We start from the raw sequence: 18,884 nt of genomic DNA, 5'->3' as shown, positions 1-18,884 counted from the left end.
CCTGCGGAGAGGAAGCTGCCAAGGACTCGCTGCTAGCAGGCTGATTATCTCTGCATACCACGACCTTGTGGGCCACCAAGGGGCCACTAGAATCAGAGAGAGGGAATGCCGATGCACTCTCTCTAGAACTGGAGATATCATTTCCACTGGGGGAAATGCATACAGGAGCACGTCTGGCCATTGGTGCGCTAGCGCGTCCAAGCCCAAGGGTGCATCGTGGTCAATTATGGAGAAGAACAGGGGGCAGTGAGTATTTACCCTGGAAGCAAAAAGATCTATTTGCGCCTTGCCAAATAGGTCCCAAATCTGAGCCACTATTAAAGGGTGTAACCTCCATTCTCTCACCAGAGGATCCCCTCTGGAGAGAAGGTCCGGCCCCAGGGTCAGGTGGCCCGGGACATGGGTGGCTCTTAGAGACAGAAAATGAACACTGCACCATAACAGCAGAGAGCGAGACAGGAGCAGCCCGGGCTCCCTCCAAGGACCGAGAGCTAGCATGCAAGACGCGGTTACTGGCAGCCTCCTCCGGAGGTGACGCGATGCACACAAACGGTGAGAGAGAGTCCAGCGTTGAAACGCTCTCATTTTTAACAGTCCAAGTGGCACTACGGCGATCATAGATGCCATCATGCCCAACAAGCTTAATATCGTCTGGAAACACAGTCTGCGTCCCAACTGAAACTGAGCGAGGCAGCGATGAAACGCGGCCACTCTGTGCTCTGACAAACGTGCGCGGCTGGAAAGCGAGCATATTTCCAAACCGAGAAAAGTAATCTGCTGACTCGGGATTAGCGAGCTCTTTTGAAAGTTCACAGAGAACCCCAGTGTCTGAATGTGTGACAGAACCAGCGACAGCTGTGTCTCCACCTGCTCTCTGGAGCAAGGTACGAGAGCCCAGTCGTCTAGGTAGGCTAAGATGCAGATTCCTCTCTCTCTGAGGGGCGCTAGCGCTGCCTCGGCACATTTCGTAAAGGTGCGAGGAGCGAGCGACAGCCCGAACGGCAGCACTAGGTATTCGTAGGCTACGCCCTCGAATGCAAACCTCAGAAACTGCCTGTGTTTCGGGTGTATAACCACATGAAAATAAACATCTGTTAGATCGATTGTTGCAAACCAATCTCCCGGGCCGACCGCATTCAAGAGCTGTCTGAGTGTTAGCATCTTGAACCTGTACGTTCGTAGATACGTGTTCAAGACTCGCAGGTCGAGGATGGGACGAGGCCCTCCCCCTTTTTTCGGAACAACAAAATAACGGCTGTACCAACCTTTGTCTCCGAAGCGGGGACCACTCGTATTGCTCTTTTCTGCAATAGCGCCTTTATTTCCTCTCTGAGTATCATGGCCGCCTCGGTGTTGACAGTCGTGTTTACGACTCTTTGGAAACGAGGCGGCTTGACCCGGAACTGCAACCGGTAACCCATGGCAACGGTTCGCAGCACCCACGGAGAGGGGGCGCAAGCGCGCCACTGAGGGAAGTGAGCAGCCAGCCGGCTGACCTGCAGCACCGTCGACGGGGCGTTGTCGCCCCCCAGTGTGTCTGCGGGGGACTGCATCACCTGCCTGACCTGGCTCATTCTGCCTGCAGGCTGAGCATTTGTGATTGTTTGAGAATAAACAACACTCTTTATTGATTGTAACATGGAAACATGTACATTTATACATTTTGTTGGAGGCACCTTTTCTGGGGCACAACAATGAAAAACAGCGGGAACACCCGATGTGGTCACCTGAACATTTAACACACCTGAACAGGGAGTTACCTGAGGCATTTTGTGTGCAGGGGTTTTGTGCTTGGGAGACAGTGTTAGGAAAGTGCAGCGCCTTCTGGGGCTGACAACCTGAACAGAACTTAAGCGGCACCTCTTGTGCGGCAACAGAGGGGTAAAAACAGCGTCTCCCTGCTGCTGGACCCCCTCTCCACTCGAAACCACAGCTAGGAGGGCTGAGGCTTCTTCCTCCTGGGCGTCGGGTCCCGCCGGGGGCCCGAGGGTGGGCCTTTGCTCCAGGCCGACTGGCGTGGAGCTCGGGCCGGAGGATGTGCTCTCGCTGGCGGCACACCCACTTCAGCAGTGGGCGCCGGTCTCTTGCCAGTCGGCAGAGGAGCGGCGGGCCTGTGAGAGCTAGCTGCGGGCTTGGGCTTGGGCTGACGTCTGGGGATGATGTCGCGCAGAGCTTCCGTCTGCTTCTTCCTCAGATCGAATCTAGCCTGAATGGCTTCAAGTGAATGTCCGAATAACCCAGCCGCAGACACTGGTGCGTCCAGATATACAGCTCTGTCCCTATCCGGGACATCAGAGAGGGTCAGCCACAGGTGCCTCTGCGCCACTACTGTCGAAGCCATCCCTCTGCCCAGGGAGAGCGCTGCACAGCGAGACGCACGGAGGATGTAATCTGTGGCGACTCTGACCTCGTTAAGAAGAGGTGCCAGCGGGCTGTCATCAGGAACCAGCGATCCGAGCTCCGCCAGGCACATTGCCTGGTACGTCTGGAGCATGGTGACAGAGCTCATGGCACGAACAGTGCCGGCCTGAGCTCTATAAATTTTCTCCAGCTGCGAAGCAGAGAATCTGCAGTGCTTGGACGGCAGAGTTGCGGGGCCGCCGACACCATGGTTATGGGACGGGGCCAGATAAGCAGCCAGAGACGGCTCCATAGGGGGTGGGTTAGCTAAGCCAGCCCCCTCGGCGCCGTCCAATTCCATGTACTGTCCATAGCCGGGCACAGTGACGCGGGTAGACAGAGGTTTGTCCCATGATGCTGTTAGCTCGCAGAGAAAGTCTGGGAACATGGGAAGGCAGTTTTTGTCCGTTGCGCGCTCCGGTGGGAGGAAAAACCCCGTGAACCGCGACGGCTCCTGAGCTGGCGGAGGAGAGGGCCAGTCCACCTGCAGCTTCTCAGCAGCACGGCGAAACAGAGAGAAAAGAGAGGTGTCGTCGTGGCCGACCGGCGCAGCAGCGGCGGTACATTGGGCCAACAATGAGCTCTCCTGCTCATCCTCCGACAAACCATGGATGTCCAGGCCGATGTCCAGCACGTCATCGTCGTCCTGGGGAGCGCTGGCGGGCTTCAACCCAGGCTGAAGCCCGTCAGCGCTCCTGCATGGTTCCGGCTCGTCATCGGCTAACCCGTCAACATATTCCATGTGGTCAGCCCAGCTAATTGCAGGGACATCGACCGGAAAATCCTCGTCTTCGGACTCGGACGAAGCCGGGGCTCCAGACTCGGAAAGGAGAGGGTCATGCCGTGCGACAGCCGAGCGTCCCAGCACTTTTTCCACAAACGTCATCCGTCTTTCCAGGGTCGAGCGCCGGAGCTGGCGACAAAACGCACAGGCTTCGGGCTCCGTCAACGCTCTCCTAGCGTGGACGATCCCCAGGCAGACAGGGCAGGCATCGTGCTGGTCGCTGTCGTGCAAAGAGAAACCGCATCCCTGAGGACAGGGGCGAACAGAAGATTTCTGCTTTGCTCGCTTCGGTTTGGAGTCCATTCCAAAACACAAAGCAAAACGCTGCACGGGAAAACTTGAAATTAGCGCTCCGCGGGCAGCCTACACACCAACTGCGCGGTGGAAGCTAACACCAACAGGGGCAGTTAAGCTAAGTTCAAGTCGGCAGACAACGGAGCTAACTAGCAGCAGCTAGCTAGCCCAACTCGGCAGAGGTGTTCTCAGCGAGGTGAAGAGCGTAAGAACTGAGGGATGACTGTGATGACAGCGGCTATATGTGCAGGCGGGGCCGTGCGCGTGTCATCACACGTCATCTGCCTTAAAGGCGTGATTAAAGGTTTCTTCAGCCGGGACACGCGAGGGCGTGATATCCCATACTTATGTGTTGTACCGAGTGAATCGACTGAAAGGGAACGGAGCAGACTCAACGCCGCCAACTCTGTCCAAACAACCGCCAGAGGAGAAAAGAACAAAATCTTCAGAGGAAGATGGCATCTCCAATAAAACAATCTTTGAAGCCATTCTGGGACTTGAGAAGAAATTTGAAACACAACTGGAAGATATCAGAGAACAAAACAGACAGAGTGCAGCTATGGTCGCCAGTTTGGCTAAGGCTGTAGAGCAGGGGTGCCCAATCCTAGTCCTCGAGAGCTACTGTCCTGCAGTTTTTAGATGCATCCCTAATGGTTTGATTACCTCTTCAGCATGCCATCAAGTTTGGCAAAGGCCTGATAACAAGCCATTCATTTGATTCAGGTGTGTCAAAACAAGGATGCATCTAAAACCTGCAGGACGGTAGCTCTCGAGGACTGGGATTGGACACCCCTGCTGTAGAGTTTAACACTGCATAGATGGTCGATTGTAAAATTAAAGTTGCTAAACTAGAAAATGCGAATGAACAGCTGCTTAAAGAAAAACGGCAATTTGATATATATATTTTTTTAATTTGGAAAAGAGTAGGCAAAAATAAATTTTATATCTTCCTTCTTAATTGATGGCATTGAATGTGAGGAGCCTAAAATTTTGCAAGATGAAGTTTATACATTCTATTCCAATCTATATTCCTCACAGTTCTCCCAAGCAGACTGTGATGTCTGTTTTGATCAAATAAATAATTTAATCCCTCAAACTGATGAATCATTTAAGGAACTTTGTGAATCTGATTTTAGAATTGAAGAGTTAGATGCATCTGTTAAGAAAATGGCGTTTAATAAATCCCCTGGTCCAGATGGGCTTAAAGTTAATTTCTTCAATTTTTCAGGGAAGACTTAAGGGAAATTTTATTTAAAGCTATATTGGTTTTAAATAAAGCCAATATAGCTTTAATAAAAACAACCCAATACATTTAATCTTATGTAAGCAGTATATACATGAATGTCAATTTTTTTTAAGACCAAACCAACCTTGGTTCACTGGAAGAACGACTTAAACCTGTTTATTAAATCCGTGACTTTGATTAAAAAGAAAAAGGCTACATATTTTGCTTCCTTTTTGGAAGATTTAGATTTGTTGAATTAATACTTTGATAATTTCCTGTATTTCACATGGGTTAAAAAAGATATATTAAATATATTTGTTTATGCTTTTTAAAGAACATATTTTAACATTGGACTCAACAACAAATAAATCCTCGCTAACAAAAAAGGAACTTCAAGCGCCAAATTGCTTTATATTTCTTCACTTAAATATACAGGCAGCAAGTAGGGGTGACATGGGGCCCCAAGTTTGAGGTGTTAGGCCTTAAACTGGACTAATCAACATAAGGATGGAAGCCACTGTGGAACTTTTTCAGTAAGTTGAGTTTTGTACGTGTTTTGTAAGTTAATCAGTAAATTAACACCAATAGCTAGTTAACCTTAGCAATTCACACAACAACTGGGTGTTGGGTAACTATGATGTTTTTATTTTAGAAAATAGTCCGTACACATGAATTAATGTACTTTAATATAAAAATGGAAGGTGATACAACCTCAAAAGCGTGGTTGCCTCTAGATTTAAAAAGAGAAATAAGGTCTAGTAGTTTCACTATATAAAGAATAAATGCAAAATTTAAAAAGAACTGTTATAGCTGGATATATCGACGACTTATTCAATTATATGAAATGTTATGGCTTCGTGTGCCACAGTGTTTTTCTTTAAACTACTTGGGAACACTTTTACTGGCAGTCGGTGATGTCACTGAAAGGCAAGATTCTGTTGCCATAGTCTCCTGAGTTTATTTTGAAAGCTCACTTACAGAACTCGCTTAAACAGCTTAGAAAGGACCAGCACACACATTTGAAGAAATATTCACTACGTTTTCCTGTTTCAAACATTTTAAAAATTAAGATGAACAAGGAAACGAGAAAAAGTACAAGTCCAGCAGATAAGAAAGATCCAGGAGATCAAAGTAAGTAAACAAATACATCAAATCTGTGTAAAATCCCCCAAATAACAGAATCTACATTTCTAAAAATGTTGACACTCTGTGTAAAAATGAATCATTTGAATCCTGTGTTTGAGTGAAAATAGCAGAAATACAACATGTCTAATCAAAGAAAGGTTACTGGGGCACTTTGTCTTTGGTAAAATAACGGGACAAGTTTATTCTTGGACTCAGCAGTAAAAACAGACCAACAAGTGTCATGAAGATCTAAGACTTAGTAGACCTAGTATGGACTGGTGTTGCTCTGTTTTTATCAAAAGGATAAACTTATTAGAATGCCATCAAAATCCTTCCAGTCCTGATGTCGAGCACTCTTTTTTACTACTGTGTTGTTGTTGTTGTGTACAGACTCTAAGAACAGGATGGCTAAAAGAAAGGCCAGTCCTGAAAGGAAGACCCCCGTAAAAAGGAGGAGGGTCACTGAGCAGGCTGCTCCTTCCACCAGCTCAGACGCTCATGAGGTCAAAGGAGTGAAGCGTAAGGTCCAGCAAGATGCAGCGGGCACAACCAGTCCAGCAAAGAAGCCTAAACTTGCTGAGCCTACGAGCGGTGACAAGGAGCAAGCGTCTTCCTCCTTGGACGCTGGTAAAGGTAGACTAATTAGTTGAGTGAGGGGTAGATTAAGGAGATGAAGGAGATATTTGTGTCTATGATCTAATGAGCTGATGTGCTTTTGGTGTTTTCCACATCTGCAGACTGCAGTCAAAGCACAAAGCACGGGTGCATGAAAGATGGCAGGAGGAAGTCTGCAGGAGACAGCAAAGAGCCACCCAAGAGAAAGAAAGGGGACAAAACCAAACACAGCGCCCAAACTTCAGCAGCTGACCAGAGACGTAAGTAGCAAGCAGCTTGGCTTTTATACTCTGGTGAAGAGTAAAATGAACATTTAGGCTACAGCAGAGAGTCATTTGTGTCACAGCTGTAGTAAAACAACACGTGTGTTTGTCTTTTCAGGTGAATTCCAGGCCAGATACGTGGAGGAGCACCATCTTGGAGGAGGCGGCTGTGGAGCAGTGTTTGCTGGCTACCGGATAACGGATCGTTGCCCAGTAAGTGTTCAGATGGTGGGAGTAAGACAGGCAGTAACGCAGATAACGGATAATATCGTAAGCTGAGACGTGTGCTGTTTCACACCTTTAGTGATGTCATACGGAGGAAATGCTCACCAATGCTCTGTGTCTTTTAGGTAGCCATCAAACACATTCCAAAGGACAGAATCCCCATCAAAGTGACGGTAAGTGTGCAACACTTGAACTGTTTTTACATTCCTGGACTGAGTGCAGCGTTCACCTGTGGAACGTCTCTTCCTCATCATCCACTTTGTTGGAATATATCAGGGTGAAAACGGGAAGCGGGTCTCGGTGGAAGTGGCCATTATGCTGAAGCTTGCAGCTGAAGCGGATGGACCAGTGGGAGCGTCAGCACCCGTGTCTCTGCTGGACTGGTTTGACCTCGGCACAGAGCTGATCCTGGTGCTGGAGAGACCCATCCCCGCTGTGGACCTGCATGATTACATAACAGCAAATGGAGGATGTTTACCAGAGGAAAAGGCCAAGGTAAGTTGACTGGAAGAGCCTTAGACTGTACAGCATTCAATCAAAGCACAGAGTATCAGAGAAGCGTCAACCCATTGACTCATTACTGTCTTTTTCATCTTTTCCAGGTCATTCTGAAGCAGCTGGTTGATGCAGCAAAGCACCTGGAGGATAAACACATCTTTCACCGGGACATCAAGAGTGAGAACATTCTGATTGAGACCGGCTCAGATGTGCCTCGTGTTCGCATCATCGACTTTGGACTGAGCTGCTTTGCTAAGGAGCGATCGGTGTACCGCCTCTTCTATGGTAACATATTCAGCTCCTGCTCTTCACACATGTAGCAATTTGTGCCTTTTGTTTTACAAGAAATTGTCATTGTGTCTGTTTATTAGGTACACCTATTCACACCCCTCCCGAATGTTACGGCCGCAAAAAATACAGGGCTGGACCCACCACGGTGTGGCAAATGGGAGTGGTGCTGTATGAAGCGCTTCATGTGGGGGACTTTAATACCATGACATTCCTCCAAAAGGAACTGAAATTCAACAAGGATCTGTCGCCACGTAAGAAAACGTCACGCTTCAACATTCACTGATGGCTTGGATCACTGGAACTATCATCTTCATCTTTTTCCTCCTTTCTTTCTCTCCAGACTGCCGGAACTTCTTGGACGCATGTTTAACCAACGTCCCGGAGAAGCGCCCAACGCTGGGGGACCTCCAGCTTCACCCCTGGCTCAGATAAACCCGTCTCTCTCACACACAGACACACACTTCATATATTGTCATATAAGTGTGATACATTACCTAACTTTCTTTTCTTTGTCTTTTTTTTTTTTTTTTTTTTGTCTTTTTTACAGGAAAAAATTGTTTTTAGTTTTTTTGGCCTATTCTAAATTTTGTTGTCCTGGAGTTCCTGTAACCCCCCCCCCAGCCGTCCCAGGAAAGGGGATCTCTCTTTGAATGGGCTTTCCCGAGGTTTCTTCCCATCGATCTGGCCCCCCGGGGAGTTTTTCCTCGTCTTCATAGAGAGCTTGGGCTGGGTCAGGAGCTCCATCAAAATTGGCCTAATTTGATTAGTTAAATGTAATAAAATACTTTAATGTAATCAAATAAAATTTAGTAAAAGTCTGAACATTTAATTTCCATCAAAATAAAACTTGTTAAATTCAACTTTGGTGAGAATACTCTTTTATTACCATTTCAAGGATTGTTTTTTACCCAAAAAAGAAGAAAACTGAAAATGAATCAGGTTAAAGTATAACTACTGGCCTGCATTTACCAGTAAGTACAAACTCTCCACAAGTACCACTTAACTCAGGTTTCCCACGGCACCTGTGCAGAGTTTCTGTTTATGACCGTGCTCTTGTTTAAGTTGACTCCGCTCATTAATAAATCTTGTAAAAAGTTCAAGCGATTGCGTCTGCTCTTTGGTCCAACTGCACTCTCATTTCCAGTCTGTGACATGGGGGTTCCTGTCTTTCTTTCCTTTGCATTATTGTTAGGTTTTTACCTTTCAATATAAGGTGCCTTGAGGCAACCGTTGTTGTGATTTTGTGCTATATCAATCAAATACCCTCTGTAACCCTGTTGTGTTGCAACTCCAAATGGGAACATTTTTCGTGAATGCAACTGCTTCTACTGACATTTTGACTTTAAACATAAAATATTTTTGTATTTGTCAAGTAATACCACACACTACTCAAACAGGTGGTATGAACTTATTTCAAACAACTGCATAATTTGAAGGATACAGCTTACGTAAGCCAAATCTTTGTAAGCTGCAAAGACCATTAAAGTCAGGAGTGTTTGTTAAATGGGAAAGTTTAACCTACAACAGGGATACTTTGGACAGCATTGTTTGACACAGACAGGAGGATTTTTTTTATATGAAATATTAATAATGCACTAGAGCCTACATTAAATATATTATGTATAATCCAGCTGAATGAAATACAGTGGAACAATGGATTTCCATTCCATCTTGGGTTCTTAACATGCTAGGCTAGGCTCACACCTAGCCTAGCATCGGCAGTAACATCTGTAGCTTGTAACATTCAACACTTATACCACACTGTAAGGAACAACAAGAAAAGTAAAACAACACACTACATTCTCATAGCTCCCGATTATTTTTTTCCAAATGTTTTTGAGCTTAATCGGCCAGTAAAATACATTATCTAAACTTAACAGGTAGCTAACGAAAGCGAGTGACTCACCGAGATTTTCCAACACAAATAACTCCACAGATGTTATTCCCTCTGGGGTCAGAGTTCGGGGGCCTAATAAAAGAGCAGCTTATTAGCACTGTTATGTGTAAAAAAAAAAAAAAAAAAAAAGGTCTCATTAACTGCTTTGCAGCACTGCATACTTTGTTGAAAGTACACTTGACCGCCAGGGGGTGGCATCAAGATGGCGGCTTTAACGGTCGTGTGTTTTTTCAGGAGCACCGAAAGAGCGCACAATTTGCTAAGTAAGTTTATTCTCCTTCCAGTTGAATATGCCCACAAGATTATTAAACATACAAAGCTGCATTTTGTACCATCAAACTGTAATGCTAAGACGTCTTCACATGCTAAAGTCAGTGATCATGGCTATGCTAACATCGAAGCGGCTAATGTGGGCCTAAACAAACAAGAAAGCGGAGCAGACTCAACGCCGCCAACTCTGTCCAAACAACCGCCAGAGGAGAAAAGAACAAAATCTTCAGAGGAAGATGGTATCTCCAATAAAACAATCTTTGAAGCCATTCTGGGACTTGAGAAGAAATTTGAAACACAACTGGAAGATATCAGAGAGCAAAACAGACAGAGTGCAGCTATGGTCGCCAGTTTGGCTAAGGCTGTAGAGTTTAACACTGCATAGATGGTCGATTGTAAAATTAAAGTTGCTAAACTAGAAAATGCGAATGAACAGCTGCTTAAAGAAAAACGGCAATTTGATATATATATTTTTTTAATTTGGAAAAGAGTAGGCAAAAATAAATTTTATATCTTCCTTCTTAATTGATGGCATTGAATATGACGAGCCTAAAATTTTGCAAGATGAAGTTTATACATTCTATTCCAATCTATATTCCTCACAGTTCTCCCAAGCAGACTGTGATGTCTGTTTTGATCAAATAAATAATTTAATCCCTCAAATTGATGAATCATTTAAGGAATTTTGTGAATCTGATTTTAGAATTGAAGAGTTAGATGCATCTGTTAAGAAAATGGCGTTTAATAAATCCCCTGGTCCAGATGGGCTTAAAGTTAATTTCTTCAATTTTTCAGGGAAGACTTAAGGGAAATTTTATTTAAAGCTATATTGGTTTTAAATAAAGCCAATATAGCTTTAATAAAAACAACCCAATACATTTAATCTTATGTAAGGAGTATATACATGAATGTCAATTTTTTTTAAGACCAAACCAACCTTGGTTCACTGGAAGAACGACTTAAACCTGTTTATTAAATCCGTGACTTTGATTAAAAAGAAAAAGGCTACATATTTTGCTTCCTTTTTGGAAGATTTAGATTTGTTGAATTAATACTTTGATAATTTCCTGTATTTCACATGGGTTAAAAAAGATATATTAAATATATTTGTTTATGCTTTTTAAAGAACATATTTTAACATTGGACTCAACAACAAATAAATCCTCGCTAACAAAAAAGGAACTTCAAGCGCCAAATTGCTTTATATTTCTTCACTTAAATATACAGGCAGCAAGTAGGGGTGACATGGGGCCCCAAGTTTGAGGTGTTAGGCCTTAAACTGGACTAATCAACATAAGGATGGAAGCCACTGTGGAACTTTTTCAGTAAGTTGAGTTTTGTACGTGTTTTGTAAGTTAATCAGTAAATTAACACCAATAGCTAGTTAACCTTAGCAATTCACACAACAACTGGGTGTTGGGTAACTATGATGTTTTTATTTTAGAAAATAGTCCGTACACATGAATTAATGTACTTTAATATAAAAATGGAAGGTGATACAACCTCAAAAGCGTGGTTGCCTCTAGATTTAAAAAGAGAAATAAGGTCTAGTAGTTTCACTATATAAAGAATAAATGCAAAATTTAAAAAGAACTGTTATAGCTGGATATATCGACGACTTATTCAATTATATGAAATGTTATGGCTTCGTGTGCCACAGTGTTTTTCTTTAAACTACTTGGGAACACTTTTACTGGCAGTCGGTGATGTCACTGAAAGGCAAGATTCTGTTGCCATAGTCTCCTGAGTTTATTTTGAAAGCTCACTTACAGAACTCGCTTAAACAGCTTAGAAAGGACCAGCACACACATTTGAAGAAATATTCACTACGTTTTCCTGTTTCAAACATTTTAAAAATTAAGATGAACAAGGAAACGAGAAAAAGTACAAGTCCAGCAGATAAGAAAGATCCAGGAGATCAAAGTAAGTAAACAAATACATCAAATCTGTGTAAAATCCCCCAAATAACAGAATCTACATTTCTAAAAATGTTGACACTCTGTGTAAAAATGAATCATTTGAATCCTGTGTTTGAGTGAAAATAGCAGAAATACAACATGTCTAATCAAAGAAAGGTTACTGGGGCACTTTGTCTTTGGTAAAATAACGGGACAAGTTTATTCTTGGACTCAGCAGTAAAAACAGACCAACAAGTGTCATGAAGATCTAAGACTTAGTAGACCTAGTATGGACTGGTGTTGCTCTGTTTTTATCAAAAGGATAAACTTATTAGAATGCCATCAAAATCCTTCCAGTCCTGATGTCGAGCACTCTTTTTTACTACTGTGTTGTTGTTGTTGTGTACAGACTCTAAGAACAGGATGGCTAAAAGAAAGGCCAGTCCTGAAAGGAAGACCCCCGTAAAAAGGAGGAGGGTCACTGAGCAGGCTGCTCCTTCCACCAGCTCAGACGCTCATGAGGTCAAAGGAGTGAAGCGTAAGGTCCAGCAAGATGCAGCGGGCACAACCAGTCCAGCAAAGAAGCCTAAACTTGCTGAGCCTACGAGCGGTGACAAGGAGCAAGCGTCTTCCTCCTTGGACGCTGGTAAAGGTAGACTAATTAGTTGAGTGAGGGGTAGATTAAGGAGATGAAGGAGATATTTGTGTCTATGATCTAATGAGCTGATGTGCTTTTGGTGTTTTCCACATCTGCAGACTGCAGTCAAAGCACAAAGCACGGGTGCATGAAAGATGGCAGGAGGAAGTCTGCAGGAGACAGCAAAGAGCCACCCAAGAGAAAGAAAGGGGACAAAACCAAACACAGCGCCCAAACTTCAGCAGCTGACCAGAGACGTAAGTAGCAAGCAGCTTGGCTTTTATACTCTGGTGAAGAGCAAAATGAACATTTAGGCTACAGCAGAGAGTCATTTGTGTCACAGCTGTAGTAAAACAACACGTGTGTTTGTCTTTTCAGGTGAATTCCAGGCCAGATACGTGGAGGAGCACCATCTTGGAGGAGGCGGCTGTGGAGCAGTGTTTGCTGGCTACCGGATAACGGATCGTTGCCCAGTAAGTGTTCAGATGGTGGGAGTAAGACAGGCAGTAACGCAGATAACGGATAATATCGTAAGCTGAGACGTGTGCTGTTTCACACCTTTAGTGATGTCATACGGAGGAAATGCTCACCAATGCTCTGTGTCTTTTAGGTAGCCATCAAACACATTCCAAAGGACAGAATCCCCATCAAAGTGACGGTAAGTGTGCAACACTTGAACTGTTTTTACATTCCTGGACTGAGTGCAGCGTTCACCTGTGGAACGTCTCTTCCTCATCATCCACTTTGTTGGAATATATCAGGGTGAAAACGGGAAGCGGGTCTCGGTGGAAGTGGCCATTATGCTGAAGCTTGCAGCTGAAGCGGATGGACCAGTGGGAGCGTCAGCACCCGTGTCTCTGCTGGACTGGTTTGACCTCGGCACAGAGCTGATCCTGGTGCTGGAGAGACCCATCCCCGCTGTGGACCTGCATGATTACATAACAGCAAATGGAGGATGTTTACCAGAGGAAAAGGCCAAGGTAAGTTGACTGGAAGAGCCTTAGACTGTACAGCATTCAATCAAAGCACAGAGTATCAGAGAAGCGTCAACCCATTGACTCATTACTGTCTTTTTCATCTTTTCCAGGTCATTCTGAAGCAGCTGGTTGATGCAGCAAAGCACCTGGAGGATAAACACATCTTTCACCGGGACATCAAGAGTGAGAACATTCTGATTGAGACCGGCTCAGATGTGCCTCGTGTTCGCATCATCGACTTTGGACTGAGCTGCTTTGCTAAGGAGCGATCGGTGTACCGCCTCTTCTATGGTAACATATTCAGCTCCTGCTCTTCACACATGTAGCAATTTGTGCCTTTTGTTTTACAAGAAATTGTCATTGTGTCTGTTTATTAGGTACACCTATTCACACCCCTCCCGAATGTTACGGCCGCAAAAAATACAGGGCTGGACCCACCACGGTGTGGCAAATGGGAGTGGTGCTGTATGAAGCGCTTCATGTGGGGGACTTTAATACCATGACGTTCCTCCAAAAGGAACTGAAATTCAACAAGGATCTGTCGCCACGTAAGAAAACGTCACGCTTCAACATTCACTGATGGCTTGGATCACTGGAACTATCATCTTCATCTTTTTCCTCCTTTCTTTCTCTCCAGACTGCCGGAACTTCTTGGACGCATGTTTAACCAACGTCCCGGAGAAGCGCCCAACGCTGGGGGACCTCCAGCTTCACCCCTGGCTCAGATAAACCCGTCTCTCTCACACACAGACACACACTTCATATATTGTCATATAAGTGTGATACATTACCTAACTTTCTTTTCTTTGTCTTTTTTTTTTTTTTTTTTTTGTCTTTTTTACAGGAAAAAATTGTTTTTAGTTTTTTTGGCCTATTCTAAATTTTGTTGTCCTGGAGTTCCTGTAACCCCCCCCCCAGCCGTCCCAGGAAAGGGGATCTCTCTTTGAATGGGCTTTCCCGAGGTTTCTTCCCATCGATCTGGCCCCCCGGGGAGTTTTTCCTCGTCTTCATAGAGAGCTTGGGCTGGGTCAGGAGCTCCATCAAAATTGGCCTAATTTGATTAGTTAAATGTAATAAAATACTTTAATGTAATCAAATAAAATTTAGTAAAAGTCTGAACATTTAATTTCCATCAAAATAAAACTTGTTAAATTCAACTTTGGTGAGAATACTCTTTTATTACCATTTCAAGGATTGTTTTTTACCCAAAAAAGAAGAAAACTGAAAATGAATCAGGTTAAAGTATAACTACTGGCCTGCATTTACCAGTAAGTACAAACTCTCCACAAGTACCACTTAACTCAGGTTTCCCACGGCACCTGTGCAGAGTTTCTGTTTATGACCGTGCTCTTGTTTAAGTTGACTCCGCTCATTAATAAATCTTGTAAAAAGTTCAAGCGATTGCGTCTGCTCTTTGGTCCAACTGCACTCTCATTTCCAGTCTGTGACATGGGGGTTCCTGTCTTTCTTTCCTTTGCATTATTGTTAGGTTTTTACCTTTCAATATAAGGTGCCTTGAGGCAACCGTTGTTGTGATTTTGTGCTATATCAATCAAATACCCTCTGTAACCCTGTTGTGTTGCAACTCCAAATGGGAACATTTTTCGTGAATGCAACTGCTTCTACTGACATTTTGACTTTAAACATAAAATATTTTTGTATTTGTCAAGTAATACCACACACTACTCAAACAGGTGGTATGAACTTATTTCAAACAACTGCATAATTTGAAGGATACAGCTTACGTAAGCCAAATCTTTGTAAGCTGCAAAGACCATTAAAGTCAGGAGTGTTTGTTAAATGGGAAAGTTTAACCTACAACAGGGATACTTTGGACAGCATTGTTTGACACAGACAGGAGGATTTTTTTTATATAAAATATTAATAATGCACTAGAGCCTACATTAAATATATTATGTATAATCCAGCTGAATGAAATACAGTGGAACAATGGATTTCCATTCCATCTTGGGTTCTTAACATGCTAGGCTAGGCTCACACCTAGCCTAGCATCGGCAGTAACATCTGTAGCTTGTAACATTCAACACTTATACCACACTGTAAGGAACAACAAGAAAAGTAAAACAACACACTACATTCTCATAGCTCCCAATTATTTTTTTCCAAATGTTTTTGAGCTTAATCGGCCAGTAAAATACATTATCTAAACTTAACAGGTAGCTAACGAAAGCGAGTGACTCACCGAGATTTTCCAACACAAATAACTCCACAGATGTTATTCCCTCTGGGGTCAGAGTTCGGGGGCCTAATAAAAGAGCAGCTTATTAGCACTGTTATGTGTAAAAAAAAAAAAAAAAAAAAAAGGTCTCATTAACTGCTTTGCAGCACTGCATACTTTGTTGAAAGTACACTTGACCGCCAGGGGGTGGCATCAAGATGGCGGCTTTAACGGTCGTGTGTTTTTTCAGGAGCACCGAAAGAGCGCACAATTTGCTAAGTAAGTTTATTCTCCTTCCAGTTGAATATGCCCACAAGATTATTAAACATACAAAGCTGCATTTTGTACCATCAAACTGTAATGCTAAGACGTCTTCACATGCTAAAGTCAGTGATCATGGCTATGCTAACATCGAAGCGGCTAATGTGGGCCTAAACAAACAAGAAAGCGGAGCAGACTCAACGCCGCCAACTCTGTCCAAACAACCGCCAGAGGAGAAAAGAACAAAATCTTCAGAGGAAGATGGTATCTCCAATAAAACAATCTTTGAAGCCATTCTGGGACTTGAGAAGAAATTTGAAACACAACTGGAAGATATCAGAGAGCAAAACAGACAGAGTGCAGCTATGGTCACCAGTTTGGCTAAGGCTGTAGAGTTTAACACTGCATAGATGGTCGATTGTAAAATTAAAGTTGCTAAACTAGAAAATGCGAATGAACAGCTGCTTAAAGAAAAACGGCAATTTGATATATATATTTTTTTAATTTGGAAAAGAGTAGGCAAAAATAAATTTTATATCTTCCTTCTTAATTGATGGCATTGAATATGACGAGCCTAAAATTTTGCAAGATGAAGTTTATACATTCTATTCCAATCTATATTCCTCACAGTTCTCCCAAGCAGACTGTGATGTCTGTTTTGATCAAATAAATAATTTAATCCCTCAAATTGATGAATCATTTAAGGAATTTTGTGAATCTGATTTTAGAATTGAAGAGTTAGATGCATCTGTTAAGAAAATGGCGTTTAATAAATCCCCTGGTCCAGATGGGCTTAAAGTTAATTTCTTCAATTTTTCAGGGAAGACTTAAGGGAAATTTTATTTAAAGCTATATTGGTTTTAAATAAAGCCAATATAGCTTTAATAAAAACAACCCAATACATTTAATCTTATGTAAGGAGTATATACATGAATGTCAATTTTTTTTAAGACCAAACCAACCTTGGTTCACTGGAAGAACGACTTAAACCTGTTTATTAAATCCGTGACTTTGATTAAAAAGAAAAAGGCTACATATTTTGCTTCCTTTTTGGAAGATTTAGATTTGTTGAATTAATACTTTGATAATTTCCTGTATTTCACATGGGTTAAAAAAGATATATTAAATATATTTGTTTATGCTTTTTAAAGAACATATTTTAACATTGGACTCAACAACAAATAAATCCTCGCTAACAAAAAAGGAACTTCAAGCGCCAAATTGCTTTATATTTCTTCACTTAAATATACAGGCAGCAAGTAGGGGTGACATGGGGCCCCAAGTTTGAGGTGTTAGGCCTTAAACTGGACTAATCAACATAAGGATGGAAGCCACTGTGGAACTTTTTCAGTAAGTTGAGTTTTGTACGTGTTTTGTAAGTTAATCAGTAAATTAACACCAATAGCTAGTTAACCTTAGCAATTCACACAACAACTGGGTGTTGGGTAACTATGATGTTTTTATTTTAGAAAATAGTCCGTACACATGAATTAATGTACTTTAATATAAAAATGGAAGGTGATACAACCTCAAAAGCGTGGTTGCCTCTAGATTTAAAAAGAGAAATAAGGTCTAGTAGTTTCACTATATAAAGAATAAATGCAAAATTTAAAAAGAACTGTTATAGCTGGATATATCGACGACTTATTCAATTATATGAAATGTTATGGCTTCGTGTGCCACAGTGTTTTTCTTTAAACTACTTGGGAACACTTTTACTGGCAGTCGGTGATGTCACTGAAAGGCAAGATTCTGTTGCCATAGTCTCCTGAGTTTATTTTGAAAGCTCACTTACAGAACTCGCTTAAACAGCTTAGAAAGGACCAGCACACACATTTGAAGAAATATTCACTACGTTTTCCTGTTTCAAACATTTTAAAAATTAAGATGAACAAGGAAACGAGAAAAAGTACAAGTCCAGCAGATAAGAAAGATCCAGGAGATCAAAGTAAGTAAACAAATACATCAAATCTGTGTAAAATCCCCCAAATAACAGAATCTACATTTCTAAAAATGTTGACACTCTGTGTAAAAATGAATCATTTGAATCCTGTGTTTGAGTGAAAATAGCAGAAATACAACATGTCTAATCAAAGAAAGGTTACTGGGGCACTTTGTCTTTGGTAAAATAACGGGACAAGTTTATTCTTGGACTCAGCAGTAAAAACAGACCAACAAGTGTCATGAAGATCTAAGACTTAGTAGACCTAGTATGGACTGGTGTTGCTCTGTTTTTATCAAAAGGATAAACTTATTAGAATGCCATCAAAATCCTTCCAGTCCTGATGTCGAGCACTCTTTTTTACTACTGTGTTGTTGTTGTTGTGTACAGACTCTAAGAACAGGATGGCTAAAAGAAAGGCCAGTCCTGAAAGGAAGACCCCCGTAAAAAGGAGGAGGGTCACTGAGCAGGCTGCTCCTTCCACCAGCTCAGACGCTCATGAGGTCAAAGGAGTGAAGCGTAAGGTCCAGCAAGATGCAGCGGGCACAACCAGTCCAGCAAAGAAGCCTAAACTTGCTGAGCCTACGAGCGGTGACAAGGAGCAAGCGTCTTCCTCCTTGGACGCTGGTAAAGGTAGACTAATTAGTTGAGTGAGGGGTAGATTAAGGAGATGAAGGAGATATTTGTGTCTATGATCTAATGAGCTGATGTGCTTTTGGTGTTTTCCACATCTGCAGACTGCAGTCAAAGCACAAAGCACGGGTGCATGAAAGATGGCAGGAGGAAGTCTGCAGGAGACAGCAAAGAGCCACCCAAGAGAAAGAAAGGGGACAAAACCAAACACAGCGCCCAAACTTCAGCAGCTGACCAGAGACGTAAGTAGCAAGCAGCTTGGCTTTTATACTCTGGTGAAGAGCAAAATGAACATTTAGGCTACAGCAGAGAGTCATTTGTGTCACAGCTGTAGTAAAACAACACGTGTGTTTGTCTTTTCAGGTGAATTCCAGGCCAGATACGTGGAGGAGCACCATCTTGGAGGAGGCGGCTGTGGAGCAGTGTTTGCTGGCTACCGGATAACGGATCGTTGCCCAGTAAGTGTTCAG

At 42.9% G+C, this 18,884-nt stretch overlaps 2 protein-coding genes across 2 annotated transcripts; both read left to right on the top strand.

The window, feature by feature from the left end:
- Nucleotides 1–6,931: 6,931 nt before the first annotated feature.
- LOC146381167 (serine/threonine-protein kinase pim-1-like) lies at nt 6,932–8,152 on the top strand. Its single transcript, XM_084938595.1, has 6 exons — nt 6,932–6,940; nt 7,057–7,104; nt 7,208–7,426; nt 7,534–7,714; nt 7,801–7,971; nt 8,061–8,152. The coding sequence occupies exons 1-6, from the start codon at nt 6,932–6,934 to the stop codon at nt 8,150–8,152; spliced, it is 720 nt and encodes a 239-aa protein (XP_084794721.1).
- A 4,755-nt stretch (nt 8,153–12,907) lies between these two features.
- Nucleotides 12,908–14,128, top strand: LOC146381166 (serine/threonine-protein kinase pim-1-like). The gene is made up of 6 exons (XM_084938594.1): nt 12,908–12,916; nt 13,033–13,080; nt 13,184–13,402; nt 13,510–13,690; nt 13,777–13,947; nt 14,037–14,128. Exons 1-6 carry the CDS (start codon nt 12,908–12,910, stop codon nt 14,126–14,128), a joined length of 720 nt encoding a protein of 239 aa, XP_084794720.1.
- Nucleotides 14,129–18,884: the final 4,756 nt, after the last annotated feature.

Source organism: Perissodus microlepis, chromosome 8 (genome assembly GCF_051167445.1).
Source record: "Perissodus microlepis isolate ML-2025 ecotype Zambia chromosome 8, ASM5116744v1, whole genome shotgun sequence".
Lineage (NCBI taxonomy): Eukaryota > Metazoa > Chordata > Actinopteri > Cichliformes > Cichlidae > Perissodus > Perissodus microlepis.
The sequence above is the reverse complement of the archived record's forward strand: the minus strand, read 5'-3'. Positions and strand labels throughout refer to the sequence as shown.